We start from the raw sequence: 19,103 nt of genomic DNA on the forward strand, positions 1-19,103 counted from the left end.
ATGAATTGTTGACTATTTTCTGAACTTTTCTGAAATGTATCCAAAATTATTTTTCATGATGTACACACATATATATATATATATATATACATACACACACACTGTCCATGCATTTCATCCCCTAACATTCAAAAAGTACTGATGATGGTGCCACATAAAGACACTGGTGAATGTATGTGCCACTTAAAAAGCACTGGTGGTGGGTCCATCTAAAAACCACTGGTGATGATGCCATGCAAAAAGCACCTTGCACACTCTGTAAAGTGGTTGGTGATAGGAAAGGCATCCAGCTGTAGAAACCAAGCCAAAACAGACTACGGGACCTGGTGCAGTCCCTGGCTTTGGCAGCTCCTGTCAAGCCATCTAGATTATGATTATTAATTACTGTTTCTCTTTTAATGGAGTTAGTCTACACTTTGTGTTATTACTGAAGTTCACTTTGTTATCCTTAAGATTAATGAAGGATTCAATTTTATTTATTTGTTTACTTTTGTTTCTGCTGAAAATGGTTTTATCTCATCTGTATTCCTTGAGCTCTAAAATGGCTTTTGTTTCTCAACCACATGGTTTTGGGTTCAGTCCCACTGTGTGGCACCCTTGGGAAAGTGTTTTCTACTATAGTCCCAGACCAATCAAAACTTTGTGAGTGGATTTGCTAGATGGAAACTGAAAGAAGTCCATCATAGTTATATATATATATATACATACATAGATACATATATATATATATATATATATATATATATATATATGTATGTATGTATGTATGTATGTATATATATATATATATATATATATATATGTATGAGTGTATCTTTGTTTGTCCCCCAACTACAGCTTGACAATTGGTGCTGGTTTGTTTATGTCTACATAATTCAGCAGCTCAGTAAAAGAGACCAATGGAATAAGAACCAGAATTTTAAAAATAAGTTCTGGCATCAATTCAAGGTCCCAGCATGGTTGCTGTCCGATGACTGAAACAAGTTAAAAGATACATACATATATACATACATACTTGTATGCATACATATATGCATGCATACATGCATATATGCATGCACACATGCATACATACATGCATACATACACACATGCATACATGTGCATTCATGCATACATACACACATTTATACATACATGCATGCATGCATATACATAATATATATATACATACATATATATATATATATATATATAGAATAAGAATAGCCTGGGCAAAGTTTAGAGAGCTCTTACCCCTGCTGGCGACAAAGGGACTCTCACTCAGAGTAAAAGGCAGACTGTATGACGCATGCGTACGAACAGCCATGCTACATGGCAGTGAAACATGGGCTGTAACTGCTGAGGACATACGTAAGCTCGCAAGGAATGAAGCCAGTATGCTCCGTTGGATGTGTAATATCAATGTGAATACCCGTCAGAGTGTAAGTATCTTGAGAGAAAAGCTGAACATTAGAAGCATCAGTTGTGGTGTGCAAGAGAGACGATTGCGCTGGTATGGACATGTGGTGAGAATGGATGAGGATAGCTGCGTGAAAAAGTGCCACACCCTAACAGTTGAGGGAACCCGTGGAAGAGGTAGGCCCAGGAAGACCTGGGCTGAGGTGGTGAGGCAAGACCTCGTACATTGGGCCTCACCGAGGCGATGACTACTGACCGAGACCTTTGGAAATGTGCTGTGCGTGAGAAGACCCGGCAAGCCAAGTAAGATCGTTGCCAGTGCCCCTGGACTGGCTTGTGCGGGTGGCACATAAAAGACACCATTTTGAGCGTGGCCGTTTTTGTGCGGGTGACACGTAAAAGCACCCACTACACTCTCTGAGTGGTTGGCGTTAGGAAGGGCATCCAGCTGTAGAAACTCTGCCATAGCAAATTGAAAATATTTGTGTCCTTACTATTTCAGTATTTCTGTATGTTACTGACAGCAAAGCACATTTGTAATGCTTTTCATCAGCTCTACTGACATAAATATCAGGTGGTTTTAAACTACTATATACACCTGACTACATGATTATGCATTTATCTATTAAACCTTCACATGGCTATGATGTTTTTGTGTCATACACACACACACACACGCACACACACACACACAGTAAATGTATATGTGTGTGTGTGTGTGGTAAGAAGTTTGCTTCCCAACCACATGGTACCAGGTTTAGTCCCACTGCATGATACCTTGGGCAAGTGTCTTCTACTATAGCCTCAGGCCAACCAAAGCCTTGTGAGTGGATTTGGTAGATGGAAATTGAAAAAAGCCCATTGTATATATATGTGTGTGTGTGTGTGTGTGTATTGTGTGGTCGTTGCCAGTACCGCCTGACTGGCCCCTTTGCCGGTGGCACGTAAGAAGCACCATTCGAGCGTGGGTCGTTGCCAGTGCTGCCTGACTGGCTCCCATGCCCGTGGCACGTAAAAAGCACCATTCAAGCGTGATCATTGCCAGTGCCGCATGACTGGCTCTTATGCCGCTGGCACATAAAAAGCCCCATTCAAGCCTGGTTGATGTCAGTACTGCCTGACTAGCTCCCGTGCCGCTGGCATGTAAAAAGCACCATTCAAGCGTTGTCGATGCCAGTACTGCCTGACTGACCCTTCTGCCAGTGGCACATAAAAAGTGTCCACTACACTCTCAAAGTGGTTGGTGTTAGGAAGGGCATCCAGCTGTAGAAACCTTGCCAGATCAGATTGGAGCCTGGTGCAGCCCTCTGGCTTGCCAGTCCTCAGTCAAACTGTCCAACCCATGCCAGCATGGAAAGTGGACGTTAAACGATGATGATGATGTGTGTGTGTCTGTGTTTGTCTCCCGATCACTCTTGACAACTGGTGCTGGTGTCTTTATATCCTCGTAACCTAGTGGTTCAGCAAAAGAAAGTAATAGAATAAGTACTAGGCTTTAAAAAATTAGTCCTGGGGTAAATACATTCAACTAAAAATACTTCAAAGCATTGCCCCAGCATGGCTGCAGTCTAATGACTGAAACAAGTAAAAGATATACATGTATGTGTGTATGTATCTATTGTCATCATCGTTTAACGTCTGCCTTCCATACTGGCATGGGTGGGACAATATATATATATGGCTTAGTGTAGCACTCACGATTGTGAGATTGTGGATTCAATTCCCAGCCCAGGTGTTCTTGAGCAAAGCACTTCATTTCATGTTGCTCTGCAATCATTTCAACATCTGACATGTGGCACTCATTGCACCTGTACAGGTAATGTCGATCTGATGGAGGTTATGAGTTTATGTCTACACAAACATTTGATCACTATAAACAAATCATCTTTGTGGTTGTTCAGTAAGAAATTGTCAAACTCTCATACGTCGTCTAACAACAGGAGAGTCCATCACATATATATATATATATATATATATATATATATCATCATCATCATCATCATCATCATCATCGTTCCATATATACATCTTAGGCGCAGGAGTGGCTGTGTGGTAAAAAGCTTGCTTCCCAACCACATGGTTCCGGGTTCAGTCCCACTGTGTGGCACCTTGGGCAAGTGTCTTCTACTATAGCCTCAGGCCAACCAAAGCCTTGTGAATGGATTTGGTAGATGGAAACTGATAAAAGCCCATCGTATGTATGTATATATATATGTGTGTGTGTGTGTCTGTGTTTGTCCCCCCGCCATCGCTTGACAACCAATGTTGGTCAGTTTACGTCCCCATAAATTAGCGGTTTGGCAAAAGAGATCAATGTAATAAGTACCAGACTTGCAAATAAGCATTGGAGTGGGGTTGATTCATTCTGCAAAAATTCTCCAAGGTGGTGCTCTAGTATGGCCATAATCTAATGACTGAAACAAGTAAAAGAATAGGCAAACCCTGAGCTGACAGTAAATTAAAAATTTTATACAGGAGCTAAAAAAAATGAAATGACCAAAATGTTTTAGAAACAGGATGATCATTTGAGGATGGGGGAAGTGAGAGAAAGAAAGGGTAATTGTGGGTAGAGAGTGGGAGAAAGAGAATGGTTATACAGAGAGAAGATAGAATAGGAATAGAGGAAATGCAGAGAGGAGTAGATAGAAAGTTAGAGACAAAAATACAGATATGAAAAAAGGAATGTGTGAAGAAGAAGGGAAACAAAAGTAGACAGGGGGAGGTAATAGAAAGATAAGCAAAGAGAAAGAGAGGGCAGATGGATAAATAGAAATGTAGATAGAAAGATAGGAAGTAAAGAGGGAAAGGTGTGCAAAACATGAAAAGGAAGAAAAAATATATAAGTGCAGTATTTGTTAGTACTGGGGTCAGTAGCATCAACTGACCCCTTCCTTCAAAATTGCTGGCTGCACCTAAATTAGAAATAACATCTATCATTTTGTCTGTACACACACACACACACACACACACATATATATATAGTTGAAATTTACAGAAAAACAAAAGACGAAGACAGGTGTATGAACAAGCAGGTATATTAGTTTGATGCCTAGGAAAGTGAGAAAGTCTTTTACATTTCGGGCCTATGCTCTTCAATGGAATATGAGGAAATAAACAGAGAGAGAATGAAAAACTTGTGGATTTAGCAATCAGTCATGGCGACACATATACACACATATACATGTCCATACATATACACATAACACATATATGTATATATGCATATGAATGCTGTGTGTATAAAGCATGTATGTATTTATATATATGCGTAGATATTTATATATATGTATGTGTGAATCTGTATATATTTATTTATAGAATGACTATTGAAATTTCGTCAAATTTTTTTTTATAAACATTTGGTTTTTTTTTTTTCAGAAAATCGAAGACATCGAAGAACAAGTTAAAAATAATCCCAACCTAATAATAGTAAGAATTTTCCTTTCAAATCTATTTATCATAATTCTATTTTCCGCACAGTGTTTTAGTATTGTGTGTTTCCTATAGCAGCAATGATGTTAAAAGGGTTTCAGAAAATGCCAAGCCTTTGCACATTGTGAAAGCTGTTGCTCACACGGTGGTCCTTATGTAAGATTAACCATCATGTTGCGAGGGTTTGTTATTGTGTCCTGAATTCTTTATACATTTTATTCCACACTTCTGTGCAGGTATGGCTTTGTAGTTAAGAAATTTGCTTGCCAACCATGTGGTCTTGTGGTCAATTCCATTGCAGGACACCTTGGGCAAGTATCATATATTACAGCCCCAAGCTTTATGGGTGGATTTGGTTGATGGAAACTGGAAAAAGCCCATTGTGTGTATGTGTGCCTGTGTGGGCATGCATGCATGCGTGTTTGTGTCTTTTTTGTCTTGACATTGTATAATAGCTGTAAACAAGTGCTACCATCATACAAGCAGTGCCATTCATTTTCAGTCTTCCATATAAACATGTTTGGTTATGTGGGAAAGGGCATTTGACTGTAAAAAATCTGTCTTGATGAATTCTGCCTGACCTGTGTGAGCATGGAAAGTGGGCTTTAAAATGATGATATATAAGCATACTTGTCATGAAAACAAAGAGGTATGGGTTTGAGTCCCACATGGGAAAACCTACTTTTTTCCATCGAGGGCTTATATGCCCCATTTATTAGACTACTGTCTTTAGTCATTGCACGGTGATTGCTTATAAGCTTTAAGCTTATAATTATTATTTTTTATAGAATTGTAAAAATTAATGCTGCTTGACAAAAAACCAGCACAGTAAAAAAAAAATGTATATATATATATATATATATATATATATATATATACACACACACACACACACACACATGTATAGAGTGGGGAATGAGGTGGGGGTGGTTGTGCGGTTAAGAAGTTTGTTTTGCAACTATATGGGTTTGGGTTCAGTCCCACTGTGTGACACATTGAGAAAGTATCTTCTACTATGGCTATTTCCCTGATGGCTGCAAGGTCCTGTCTACTTTCAAGCTCACTAAAATTTTGCTCTTTGTTAAGTTTGCTTTCAGACCTTTTAATACTTGATGAGTGATTTATTTCATGAAAAACTGATGATTCTGACAGGATTTTAATTCAGAATGTAAAGAACCATAACTAAATGCCACAAGGCATTTTACCCAATACTTACAATTCTTCCAATCCATTAATGACAATGATAATCAAAATAATTTATAATTTATAGTAATTGGGGGCACATGGCTTAGTTGTTAAGGTGTTGGACTTGTGATTGTAAGACTGTGGCTTAAATTCCTGGACCAACCAATGCACTGTGTCCTTGAGCAAAACAGTCCATATCATATTGCTCCAGTCTTCTCAGTTGGTAAAAATGAGTAATCCTGCTATGAACCAGCATCCCATCCAGAGAGGAATATATATGCTAGAGAAGCCAGGAAACCAGCCCTATGCTCCTTACAGAGTAATGTGGACTAACCCAGTTATAGTAATTATAGTAATTTACACTCGGAGGGCCTGCTAATAACAACACCTCTCTCTGAACTCTTTATTTTCTTTGTTCCATTTGAAAAGGGGAATTTTTTCCTGAAATATTATAAAATCTTTAAACACCCTATGTAAGGTAATATATCTTCTCTCTTTGTTTTCATTCATTGATATCATCATACATATTTTACCCAACTCCTTACCTGTATTACTCAAGGTTTATTTTAAACATTTATCTTGTTAATCATTACATCAAAGTATAGAAAACTATTCTTTGTCTTATTTATCCTTTCTTATTTATCCTTTTTCTCACTAATTTTTTTCAATTTCTCCTCCTTCAGGGTGAAATTCGAATCAACCCTAAGGACTACAAAGATTGCTATGTACCACACCCAGTGAGTTTATTTCTTTCTTTCATTTTAGTTTATTTTTGTCAAATATTAACAGAAACCTCTACAAAATCCCTCAAAGGCTCATAGACCCCAATGTTTAGCACCAATTTTAAAATAATACCCAACCAATGTTACCAGTATTGTCCTCAGAAGATTTAGAATCTATTCCTTACTCAGTTGACTGTGGCATGTAGAATGTCGTTTTAAGCTAAACCTGAGTCACAGACATCCATAAAGTTGGTTCTTCTCTATAGATTCCATAATATTAAGTAGATAAGCGATAAGGATGGCAGTCCATTGCAAAAGCTTTCCACAATTTAAGAAAGTGAACTTGGTGCATTCAGCCAACAGAATGTTTGTCATTTCTACAGTGCTAACACTGTTCAAAATGGTAAAGTATATATCCTGCAGTGCCTTCATGAATCTGTATAGACTCAACTATCATGCATTATGTCTTCACTACAAACATAATGTCTTTTATTCTTCTGAACTAGCAAACTGTGTACTATACCCACTCAAAGCTTCGGCTCTCTCTTCCACTGGCCACACATTTTGTGCATCATTTCTAGGTCTATCACTAATCACTCTTCCCTATCTTTCTGCCTCAGACTCAGAGCTTCATTTATGTCTGTCGCTAATTATGATATCTTTACAAACACTGTGTATAAAAATGCAAGCTAAATGTCTATGACATTGAGTCCATTTATTTGAGAGAGCCTACAAAGATTATTTCATTTCACATTACACAGTTGAAATGAGTACCAGCTGAGTGCTAATACATCCCACTCATCCTCCAGCTGCCACATGCTCAGTATTCTGCTGGATCGAGAGTGAGAAGGCTTTCTTCTATATGATGGCTATAATTTTTCTGTTTTCTTAAGTTAAATATGGACATATAGGAGGGATATGTGCAGTAGTAAATAACAAAAGTAAATCCTAGTGATTTTAAAGACATGCCTGAAAATATGTTCTTCAATCAATCTGTGCATATTACTTGAAAAATTAAAACATTGTTATTTCATTCTCTTTAAACCAATTTCTTTAGGATGGACACTCTGATATCTACATCTGTGGCACAAAGAATCGTAACTCAGCTCTTAATGGAGACCTCGTCCTTGTTCTCATCAATGACAAAACTAAATGGAAGGTAATTCTCTTTAATGATCATCATCATTTGTTATCTTTTATATTTTAGTGGTTTGAGGTGGGGGTGGGATTCCATCATGGAGTCAGTTTGATAATTTTTATCATAGAAAACAAAGTGGCATCCCGCTAGGTAGGTTAGTAACAAAGAGATTAATGTTCTCTGCAATATACTTCTGTAAAGTTCAGACATTTGTAACTAATTGTGTAACATCCTTAGTACTCATTCTGGTGCCTCGTAAAAAGCACCTATACTGGTGCCATGTAAAAAGCATCTTTGCCAGTCATCATCATCATCATTTAATGTCCGTTATCCATGCTGGCATGCTGGAAGGCTGCGCCAGGCACCAGTCTGATTTGGCATGGTTTTCTACAGCTAAATGCCCTTCCTAATGCCAACCACTCCGAGAGTGTAATGGGTGCTTTTAGATGCCACCGGCACGGTGCCATTTGCATGACACCAGTATCTGCCAGCACCCATGCTGGTTCCACGTATAAAACACCCATACTGGTACCACATATAAAGCACTGGTGATGGTACTATATAAAATGCATTCAGTACACTCTGTAAAGGGGTAGACGTTAGGAAGGGCATCCAACCATTGAAACCGTGCCAAAACAGACAATTGGAGCCTGGTGCAGCTCCTGCCAAACTGTCCAACCCATATCAGCATGGAAAATGGATGTTAAATGATGATGATGGTGGTGATGATGATGATGATGATGAGGAGGATTTGTTGTGTGATACTGAATTAAAGACTATTTATTTATTTATTTTGAAGGTAAATAAGAAAGAAATGGATTCAAATTTTACATCAGAGTCTGATGATAATGACGGTATTGAACAGCTCCTTGCTAACACCAGCATAACAGACGACCCAGCTGTCAAAGATGCAAAACCTGCTGCAGTTTCTAGCTGTGGCTCACCACAAGCTCTGTTGAACAAAGACCTGCAACCAGTCACTTGTCAAGAAGCTTCAAATGAGAGCAGAGCTAATGCCAGTGTGGATGCTAATCTTAAAAGGTAATATTTCAATCAGAGATCTTCTTTCTTCAGTGATAACTTAATCCTTTAGAATTCAGATTACCGTATCAAATGTAATGTTTATTTATCCACACTGTTTTGAATTACTCATGCATCATTTTTGCATTGAGATTTTGATGATGTACTTGTTTATTTTTAATGTGACATTGTAGGGTAGGTGTGAGAGGCTGAATATGGTCAATTTGAACATAAAACAGGTATAGTATTTGGGCTAGATGTGGCTGGTTTAAATGCTGATGGGTTGAAGATTCTAACATACCGTAGGTATTTAACAATCTACAATATAGGCACAGGCATAGCTGTGTGTTAAGAAGTTTGCTTTTCAACTACATGGTTCTGGGTTCTGTCCCACTGCATGGTACCTTGGGCAAGATTCTTCTACTACAGCCTTGGACCAATGAAAATCTTGTGAATGGATTTGGTAGAAGGAAACTGAAAGAATGCTGTCACATCATATATAAATATATATGTGTGTGCGTGTCTGTGTTGGTCCCCCACCACCACTTGACAACCAGCGTTGGTGTGTTTATGTTCATGTAACTTAACAGTTCAGCAAAAGAGACTGATGGAGACCAGGCTTAAAAAAACAAAAATAAGTATTAGTCCATTCATTCAACTATAAATTCTTCAAGGTGGTGCCCCAGCATGGCCACAGTTTAATGACTGAAACAAGTAAAATATAAAAGAATACATCTCAATTATTGGACATGTGATACTCCTTAGTTTTTTTCTTTCTGCTTTTTTAAAATCTAGATCCAAACCACATTCCTGTAAGACTTGGCTGCAGATTTTAGACATCTTTGTTTCCATTGCGTTTACTTATAAATTGATTGCTGCCCAATTTCCCGGTCTCAGTAGACTTCATGATGAAGACTTCATATTCTTATCAGTTTCCTAATCTAAAATATTAACATTTCAACGATAATCAGTTATCTTCAGTGAATAATATATTTTTGCATTAATATAATTTTTCACGACAATTAGTAACATGTTTTAGATATATATATATATATATATATATATATATATATATAGCGTGATGTGCTGCTTGACTGGTCCCCCCTCTCCCTCTCTCTCTCTCTCTCTCTCTCTTTATATATATATATGATGATGATGATGATGATCTTTTCTCCCGCCATGCCTCTGTCTACCCCTCCATCCTCTCTCTCCCCCTTCGTAGTTTTTCCTTTAAGGTCTTCAGGTTCTGGCTATATATAAATGAGAAACCCATTCTAAATTATCTCGCTGACGTACTACGACGAAATACCCAAGATGCAGATAAGATAGAGATTTTTATTTATTTACGGCCTCAAACATCTCAATACCTTGCGCTTTCTTGTTTCTCTCCATGAAATTCAATTGAATTCAGTTGTCTTAAATTCATGCTTATTCATTTTCTAAGCTTCCTAAATTCATGCTACGTTATATTCTAATCACCCAGAATTCATTGCTCTTTTAAAAAATTACGATTTATGCATTGTTGTCTCTCAAATATTTAAAATCTACAATTAAGAGCCCTCTCTACTCGCTGGCGGTACCTACCCACCACCACTACCCATTTTCCTTTATTCAAAAATTCTTATCGCTCCTTAAAATTATGGCTTTTAAGTGTTGATTTCTCAGCCCAAGAATTACAGCGTGATGTGCTGCTTGACTGGTCCCCCCTCTCCCTCTCTCTCTCTCTCTCTCTCTCTTTATATATATATATGATGATGATGATGATGATCTTTTCTCCCGCCATGCCTCTGTCTACCCCTCCATCCTCTCTCTCCCCCTTCGTAGTTTTTCCTTTAAGGTCTTCAGGTTCTGGCTATATATAAATGAGAAACCCATTCTAAATTATCTCGCTGACGTACTACGACGAAATACCCAAGATGCAGATAAGATAGAGATTTTTATTTATTTACGGCCTCAAACATCTCAATACCTTGCGCTTTCTTGTTTCTCTCCATGAAATTCAATTGAATTCAGTTGTTGTCTTAAATTCATGCTTATTCATTTTCTAAGCTTCCTAAATTCATGCTACGTTATATTCTAATCACCCAGAATTCATTGCTCTTTTAAAAAATTACGATTTATGCATTGTTGTCTCTCAAATATTTAAAATCTACAATTAAGAGCCCTCTCTACTCTGCGCTTTCTTGTTTCTCTCCATGAAATTCAATTGAATTCAGTTGTCTTAAATTCATGCTTATTCATTTTCTAAGCTTCCTAAATTCATGCTACGTTATATTCTAATCACCCAGAATTCATTGCTCTTTTAAAAAATTACGATTTATGCATTGTTGTCTCTCAAATATTTAAAATCTACAATTAAGAGCCCTCTCTACTCTGCGCTTTCTTGTTTCTCTCCATGAAATTCAATTGAATTCAGTTGTCTTAAATTCATGCTTATTCATTTTCTAAGCTTCCTAAATTCATGCTACGTTATATTCTAATCACCCAGAATTCATTGCTCTTTTAAAAAATTACGATTTATGCATTGTTGTCTCTCAAATATTTAAAATCTACAATTAAGAGCCCTCTCTACTCTGCGCTTTCTTGTTTCTCTCCATGAAATTCAATTGAATTCAGTTGTCTTAAATTCATGCTTATTCATTTTCTAAGCTTCCTAAATTCATGCTACGTTATATTCTAATCACCCAGAATTCATTGCTCTTTTAAAAAATTACGATTTATGCATTGTTGTCTCTCAAATATTTAAAATCTACAATTAAGAGCCCTCTCTACTCTGCGCTTTCTTGTTTCTCTCCATGAAATTCAATTGAATTCAGTTGTCTTAAATTCATGCTTATTCATTTTCTAAGCTTCCTAAATTCATGCTACGTTATATTCTAATCACCCAGAATTCATTGCTCTTTTAAAAAATTACGATTTATGCATTGTTGTCTCTCAAATATTTAAAATCTACAATTAAGAGCCCTCTCTACTCTGCGCTTTCTTGTTTCTCTCCATGAAATTCAATTGAATTCAGTTGTCTTAAATTCATGCTTATTCATTTTCTAAGCTTCCTAAATTCATGCTACGTTATATTCTAATCACCCAGAATTCATTGCTCTTTTAAAAAATTACGATTTATGCATTGTTGTCTCTCAAATATTTAAAATCTACAATTAAGAGCCCTCTCTACTCTGCGCTTTCTTGTTTCTCTCCATGAAATTCAATTGAATTCAGTTGTCTTAAATTCATGCTTATTCATTTTCTAAGCTTCCTAAATTCATGCTACGTTATATTCTAATCACCCAGAATTCATTGCTCTTTTAAAAAATTACGATTTATGCATTGTTGTCTCTCAAATATTTAAAATCTACAATTAAGAGCCCTCTCTACTCGCTGGCGGTAACCCGCCCTCCCACCCCCTCCACCGGAAGTTCATTCGTCTGTCATCCCTCTGTCATCCCACCCCCTCCACCGGAAGTTTCATTTCTCTGTCATCCCTCTGTCATCCCACCCCCTCCACCGGAAGTTTCATTTCTCTGTCATCCCGCCCCCTCCACCGGAAGTTCATTCCTCTGTCATCCCACCCCCTCCACCGGAAGTTCATTCCTCTGTCATCCCACCCCTCCACCGGAAGTTCATTCCTCTGTCATCCCACCCCCTCCACCGGAAGTTCATTCCTCTGTCATCCCACCCCTCCACCGGAAGTTCATTCCTCTGTCATCCCACCCCCTCCACCGGAAGTTCATTCCTCTGTCATCCCACCCCCTCCACCGGAAGTTCATTCCTCTGTCATCCCGCCCCCTCCACCGGAAGTTCATCCCTTTGTCATCCTGTCAACCTCGGCTGTCTCCCGGAACCCATCTAGTGGCCTTGGCCATCCTCTCCCCTACCTTTGGGTAGCGCATTAAGGTTGAGAAATGTTTGCAGGTTGTAGGTAATGTTTTGCTTATGAATTCTTCCAATTGCAAGTTTTCTTTTCAGGTACACGACACTGCTTTTCCTCTTCCCAGGCTACAGGCCCACACCCCCAACACCCATACTGTTAGGATTGGCACTCTCAACGTCGGCACGCTGAAAGGTAGATCTGGTGAAATTGTTGAGATGCTTGAACGGAGATGCGTAGATATGTGCTGCATCCAGGAAGTAAGATGGAGAGGAGGTTCTGCAAGGTTCCTCACAGGCAAAGAACACAGGTACAAGATTTTCTGGGCAGGGAACACTGACGGGGTCGGGGGCGTAGGAATACTTCTAGCGGAGAAATGGGTGGATAAGGTAATCGAGGTCGTTAGAGTAAGTGACAGAGTACTTAAGATCAGACTAGTGCTTCATCATAGATTAGCTACTGTCATCTCAGCCTATGCACCTCAACCTGGGCTACCAGATGGTCTGAAAGACCAATTCTATGACACCCTCTTGCAAACTACCTCGTCGACGAGTGACAGGGACCTTCTCTTTGTGGCTGGAGACTTCAACGGTCATGTCGGACGTCGTGCTGGGGGCTTCCATGGCATACATGGAGGCTATGGCTTCGGTTCCCGCAACGAGGAGGGAACCAGACTGCTGGAGTTCTGTGATGCAACCAATCTTATGGTCTGCAATACCAACTTCAGGAAACCTGCCAGTCACCTAGTCACCTACCGCTCCGGCAGACACTCTAGCCAAATCGACTACATCCTCGCCAGAAATAGGGAAAGAGGGCGGCTTATAAATGCCAAAACCTACCCTGGCGAAGAATGTACCCCACAACATAGATTAGTAGTTAGCGACTTTGGGATCAAGGCAAAATGGGTGCCCAGAATTAGACAGGCTTGGAGAAGAAGGGTGTGGAAGCTTAAAGACCCTGCAAACGGACAGAGACTTAGAGACAAGTTACTTGAAGCATTTAACGAAATAGAAGGGGATATAGCATCATACAACGTGGAAGACAATTGGAGATTTCTGCGGGACAACCTGTTGAAAGCCACCGACCAGATTTGTGGGTGGTGTAAGGTCCCCTCCCAACCCAGAGTAACGTGGTGGTGGAACAAGGAGGTAGACAGGGCTATTAGACAAAAGAAACAAGCTTGGAAGGACTGGAAGAACGGTGGTAGCAGGGAATTGTACCAATGTGCCAGAAGGGAGGCTAGGCGACAGGTTTATTTAGCCAGAGGGGAAGCAGATAAGGAAAGATTTGCCAATGTTCTGCGCCGTGAGGACCAAAGACTCGAGGTATTTCGGGTTGCAAGACAGTGTAGGAGAGAGAATAGTGATGTTGTAGGAGAGAAATGTGTTCGCATGGATGATGGTACGCTTGCATTAAATGAGGATGCAAAGAAAGAGGTCTGGAGATGCCACTACGATAGATTGCTTAATAAAGAGAATGAATGGGAGAAAGAGAGCCTGCCTTATGTCGACCCAATAGAGGGACCAGCTATCCGAGTTGATAGTACCAGGGTAGATAAAGCAATTAAGAGTATGAAGACCGGGAAAGCCCCCGGCCCATCAGGAATCACTGCAGAGATGCTCAAAATATCTGGCAGTGTTGGCTATAGCCTAGTCACCCGTATTACGAACCAGGTGATACACGAAGGAGTCATACCCTATGACTGGTGTAGCAGCATCATAGTCAACTGCTACAAAGGTAAAGGGGACGCTTTAGATACAAATAATTACAGAGGCATCAAGCTGTTAGATCAGGTTATGAAAGTTACAGAGAGGGTCATAGCCCAACTAATTAGGGAGCGAATCAATTTAGATGAGATGCAGTTTGGGTTCGTGCCAGGTAAAAGCACTACTGATGCCTTATTTCTAGTGAGACAGTTGCAAGAGAAATACCTAGCCAAGGATAAACCTCTGTACCTGGCTTTCGTTGACATGGAGAAAGCCTTTGACAGGGTCCCCCGATCCCTTATCTGGTGGTCAATGAGGAAACTTGGGATAGAAGAATGGCTAGTGAGAGCTGTGCGAGCCATGTACAGAGATGCGGCCAGTAAGGTGAGGGTTGGAAATGAGTACAGCAATGAATTCCGGGTAGAGGTAGGGGTCCACCAAGGTTCCGTCCTCAGCCCCCTATTATTTACCATAGTCCTCCAGGCAATCACAGAGGAGTTCAAGACAGGTTGCCCCTGGGAGCTCCTCTATGCTGATGACCTTGCCCTAATTGCGGAGTCACTATCAGAACTAGAGGAGAAGTTTCAGGTGTGGAAGCAAGGTCTAGAATTGAAGGGCCTTAGAGTCAACCTAGCTAAAACCAAAATCCTAATAAGTAGGAAGGTAGATAAAACACAAACCCCTTCAGGTAGATGGCCCTGCTCAGTATGTAGAAAAGGAGTAGGTAGTAACTCTATAAGATGTACCCGGTGCAAGCTATGGACACATAAGAGGTGCAGCAACATCAAAGGCAGGTTAACTAGCAAGTTAGTTTTTGTTTGTGGCAGATGTTCAGGTGCAATAAAGACTGCAAACAAACAGGAAACAACTTCTATCTCATTCCAGGGTGAAAAACTAGAGGTAGTCGATAGCTTCCGCTATCTGGGCGACCAAGTTAGTAGTGGGGGTGGGTGCGCTGAAAGTGTAGCTGCTAGAATAAGAATAGCCTGGGCAAAGTTTAGAGAGCTCTTACCCCTGCTGGCGACAAAGGGACTCTCACTCAGAGTAAAAGGCAGACTGTATGACGCATGCGTACGAACAACCATGCTACATGGCAGTGAAACATGGGCTGTAACTGCTGAGGACATACGTAAGCTCGCAAGGAATGAAGCCAGTATGCTCCGTTGGATGTGTAATGTCAATGTGAATACCCGTCAGAGTGTAAGTATCTTGAGAGAAAAGCTGAACATTAGAAGCATCAGTTGTGGCGTGCAAGAGAGACGATTGCGCTGGTATGGACATGTGGTGAGAATGGAGGAGGATAGCTGCGTGAAAAAGTGCCACACCCTAACAGTTGAGGGAACCCGTGGAAGAGGTAGGCCCAGGAAGACCTGGGCTGAGGTGGTGAGGCAAGACCTTCGTACATTGGGCCTCACCGAGGCGATGACTACGGACCGAGACCTTTGGAAATGGGCTGTGCGTGAGAAGACCCGGCAAGCCAAGTAAGATCGTTGCCAGTGCCCCTGGACTGGTTCTTGTGCGGGTGGCACATGAGATGCACCATTTTGAGCGTGGCCGTTGCCAGTACCGCCTGACTGGCTCCTGTAGGATTTTCGAGCGAGATCGTTGCCAGTGCCCCTGGACTGGCTTGTGCGGGTGGCACATAAAAGACACCATTTCGAGCGTGGCCGTTTTCGTGCGGGTGACACGTAAAAGCACCCACTACACTCTCTGAGTGGTTGGCGTTAGGAAGGGCATCCAGCTGTAGAAACTCTGCCAAATCAGACTGGAGCCTGGTGTTGCCATCCGGTTTCACCAGTCCTCAGTCAAATCGTCCAACCCATGCTAGCATGGAAAGCGGACGTTAAACGATGATGATGATGATGATGATGATGATGATGATGAGAGTAAAAGTAGGAAAAATTATATCATAAAAATCACAGCAGTGATACGTCCATAATATAAACAATATTGGATTAATAAATATAAAGTATAGCTATGATCATTTAAAAAGATTTGAGAGATCTTACAATCGTTTCATGAATATACTATCTTTCAAAATGAAATCCAAAGCTGATAGCCATTATTAGGAAGTATATCCACTCAGAGAAAACGATGAATTTCAGTGTAGTAAATCGAATGAAATAGGTGCTAATTAAAATCGTATGGTAAAGGTGTTGTTATATTTTATATTCTTATATTTATATTTTTATTTATTAATACAATCATCATCATCATCATCATCATCATCGTTTAACGTCCGCTTTCCATGCTAGCATGGGTTGGACGATTTGACTGAGGACTGGTGAAACCGGATGGCAACACCAGGCTCCAGCCTAGTGTTAGACTGACAATCATGATTATGGGTTTGATTTATGTACAGGACACAACATGTTGTGTCCTTGAGGAAGTCACTTCATTTCATATTGCTCCAGCTTACTCAGCCGTAAATGAATACCAACAGACTGCAGGTGCAGCACTCTCCCCCCCTCTCTCTCACTCTCTCTCTCTCTCTCACTCTCTCTCTCTCTCTCTCTCTCTCTCTCTCTCACCCCCATCCCTAGCTGTCACTTCTTCAATGTTCCAGTGAATCAAGAAGGTGTCTATCTGTTCCATGGACACTTAAAGCAATTAGTGAAAGCATGAAACAAGGTATCGAGTCTTGCCCACTTCTAAAGTGACAGCTAATTTTTTAATTTGATTTTCATTCATATTTTTTTAGGACTCCTCAAAAGAAAGATCTACCAGGGAAAAAATACACGTCTATTGGGGATTTGAACCAGGATGTTAACTTGCAGCGAGTGTTAGAAGATCGGAAGAGTGTGGATATGTATATTCAGCGTACTGGGAAGGTAATGATACAGTATTAAAAGTCAGAATGCATGCATCAAAATAGATATTTTAATTGCTTAGTTCAAATTTAATATGGATTTTAAATTATTGATAATACTGATTAATTAATAGTGTGAGGATATGTCAAAGAAGTATTCTCTGACCAGCTCAGCAAGTTGGTACTAAGTCATATCTGTAAGTCAGTCGATATCTCCTGTGCAAGAATGACAAAGAGAACTAATTAATTGCTGAATCTTTCCTCGCTGGAGACACCCATTTAGTGGGGATTCTGTAATTTGGTTTCAGGAAAGGAGATGTCTGTTTCCTCTTTGAAATTCTTTGAGATGTGAACTTACTACTAGTGCAAGCTAACAAAGTATTCATCAGTTGTTTAGTACTTCCACTTACTGATGCAGTAATTTTATACTGTATTGTCATCATCCATGCATGTGTTTGTGATCATCAGCTGTCAACAGTTAAGTCCACCTGGCTGTAAGTAGGTACCACTAGCAGTATAACTATAATCAGCAGCATTCCTGCAGAATTAAGAAATAATTTGTTGGAATTTTTTAATGGTTTTATCAGAAGAGGAAGAGCATTGCCTTTGATGTTTTTCATGGCCTCCATGCCCAATGAAATGAAGAGAGGAAGTTATTCTCTGACATGAAACATGATTTGAATGTTTGCAGCAGAGTGGACTCTACTAAAGGTACTCAGGTGGTGTTGTTAAATTTGGTGACAAATTATGTCTACCACTGGGAAAATCTAGTTGTGCTGAGCTAGTATCCTGCCCAAGTGAAGATTAGTCTCTCATTCTCTGTTACAGAAACCAAAGACACTCACTTCACCAATTCATGGAGCATTGTGATTTAGAAAATGATACTCCTACTTTTGTATGCCTACAAGTTTTGGTAGTGATGGCTATTGTAGCTATAAATGAGGTTCACTTAGCCAATGTGACAAATTTTCAAAATCTCAAAGTTCATTACAGATGTCTTGCATTACAGATGTCTTGCAAAGTTCATTACTTATGTCTTGCAGCATAAGATGTGAAGAAGCAGTTATTACCTCTTCTTTTGATGACTTGCATTGCACTCAATGATAAAATGCACCATTTAACACTTTCAATAGGATTCGTGTGGTTTTCTTCCATTGTTAAACTTTTCAAAGTTAATAATACTTGAAGTTACTGCTCATCACATGAACGCTATGGCCCTTGGGGGTTTTCCACCCTCAAAATGCAAGAAGCATTCAGAAGATTCATTCAGAGTTCTCAACTGTAGTCTTTTGCTTGGAGAACCCTGTAAAATGCCAGCATCAGTTGATTAAATCAATCCCTGTACTTCATTGCTATTGTATTTTACAGTCTCCAAATGGACAAAAGGTAAAATTGTTCTTAGCAGGATTGAATTTAAACTCAGAATCTAAAAAGGCTGGAACTTAAATTCTTGAAGGTATTTTGTCTGATGCTCTAATGATTCTGCCAATCAACACTGTTGTGTCTGATAATGGCTAGGAAGCCAAAACTTCACAGTCACTATCAGCTTGTAATATTTTAATAAATATAAGGTGGCGAGCTGGCAGAAACGTTAGCACGCCAAGCGAAATGCTTAGCAGCATTTCGTCTTTCTTTACGTTCTGAGTTCAAAATCCGCCGAGGTTGACTTTGCCTTTCATCCTTTCGGGGTCGATAAATTAAGTACTAGTTGCATACTGGGGTTGGTCTAATCGACTGGCCCCCTCCCCCAAAATTGCCCAATATGTCACTCTACTGAAATGTATTGAGTGAGCTTTCAATTTAATGTCCAACTGTTTTTATATAT

General features: G+C 39.8%; 1 protein-coding gene across 2 annotated transcripts in view; it reads left to right on the forward strand.

Moving 5' to 3' along the window:
• LOC106873906 (DIS3-like exonuclease 2) overlaps positions 1–19,103 on the forward strand; it is an 86,815-nt gene that overhangs the window by 39,879 nt on the left and 27,833 nt on the right. For both annotated transcript variants that reach the window (XM_014921435.3, XM_014921436.3), the window contains 5 exons: positions 4,780–4,830; positions 6,702–6,755; positions 7,798–7,899; positions 8,678–8,919; positions 17,171–17,300. In XM_014921435.3, coding sequence (XP_014776921.1) covers positions 4,780–4,830; positions 6,702–6,755; positions 7,798–7,899; positions 8,678–8,919; positions 17,171–17,300 — 579 coding nt within the window. The remainder of the gene's footprint in view (positions 1–4,779; positions 4,831–6,701; positions 6,756–7,797; positions 7,900–8,677; positions 8,920–17,170; positions 17,301–19,103) is intronic.

This window comes from Octopus bimaculoides, chromosome 3 (assembly GCF_046866305.1).
Source record: "Octopus bimaculoides isolate indiv1 chromosome 3, ASM4686630v1, whole genome shotgun sequence".
Classification (NCBI taxonomy): domain Eukaryota; kingdom Metazoa; phylum Mollusca; class Cephalopoda; order Octopoda; family Octopodidae; genus Octopus; species Octopus bimaculoides.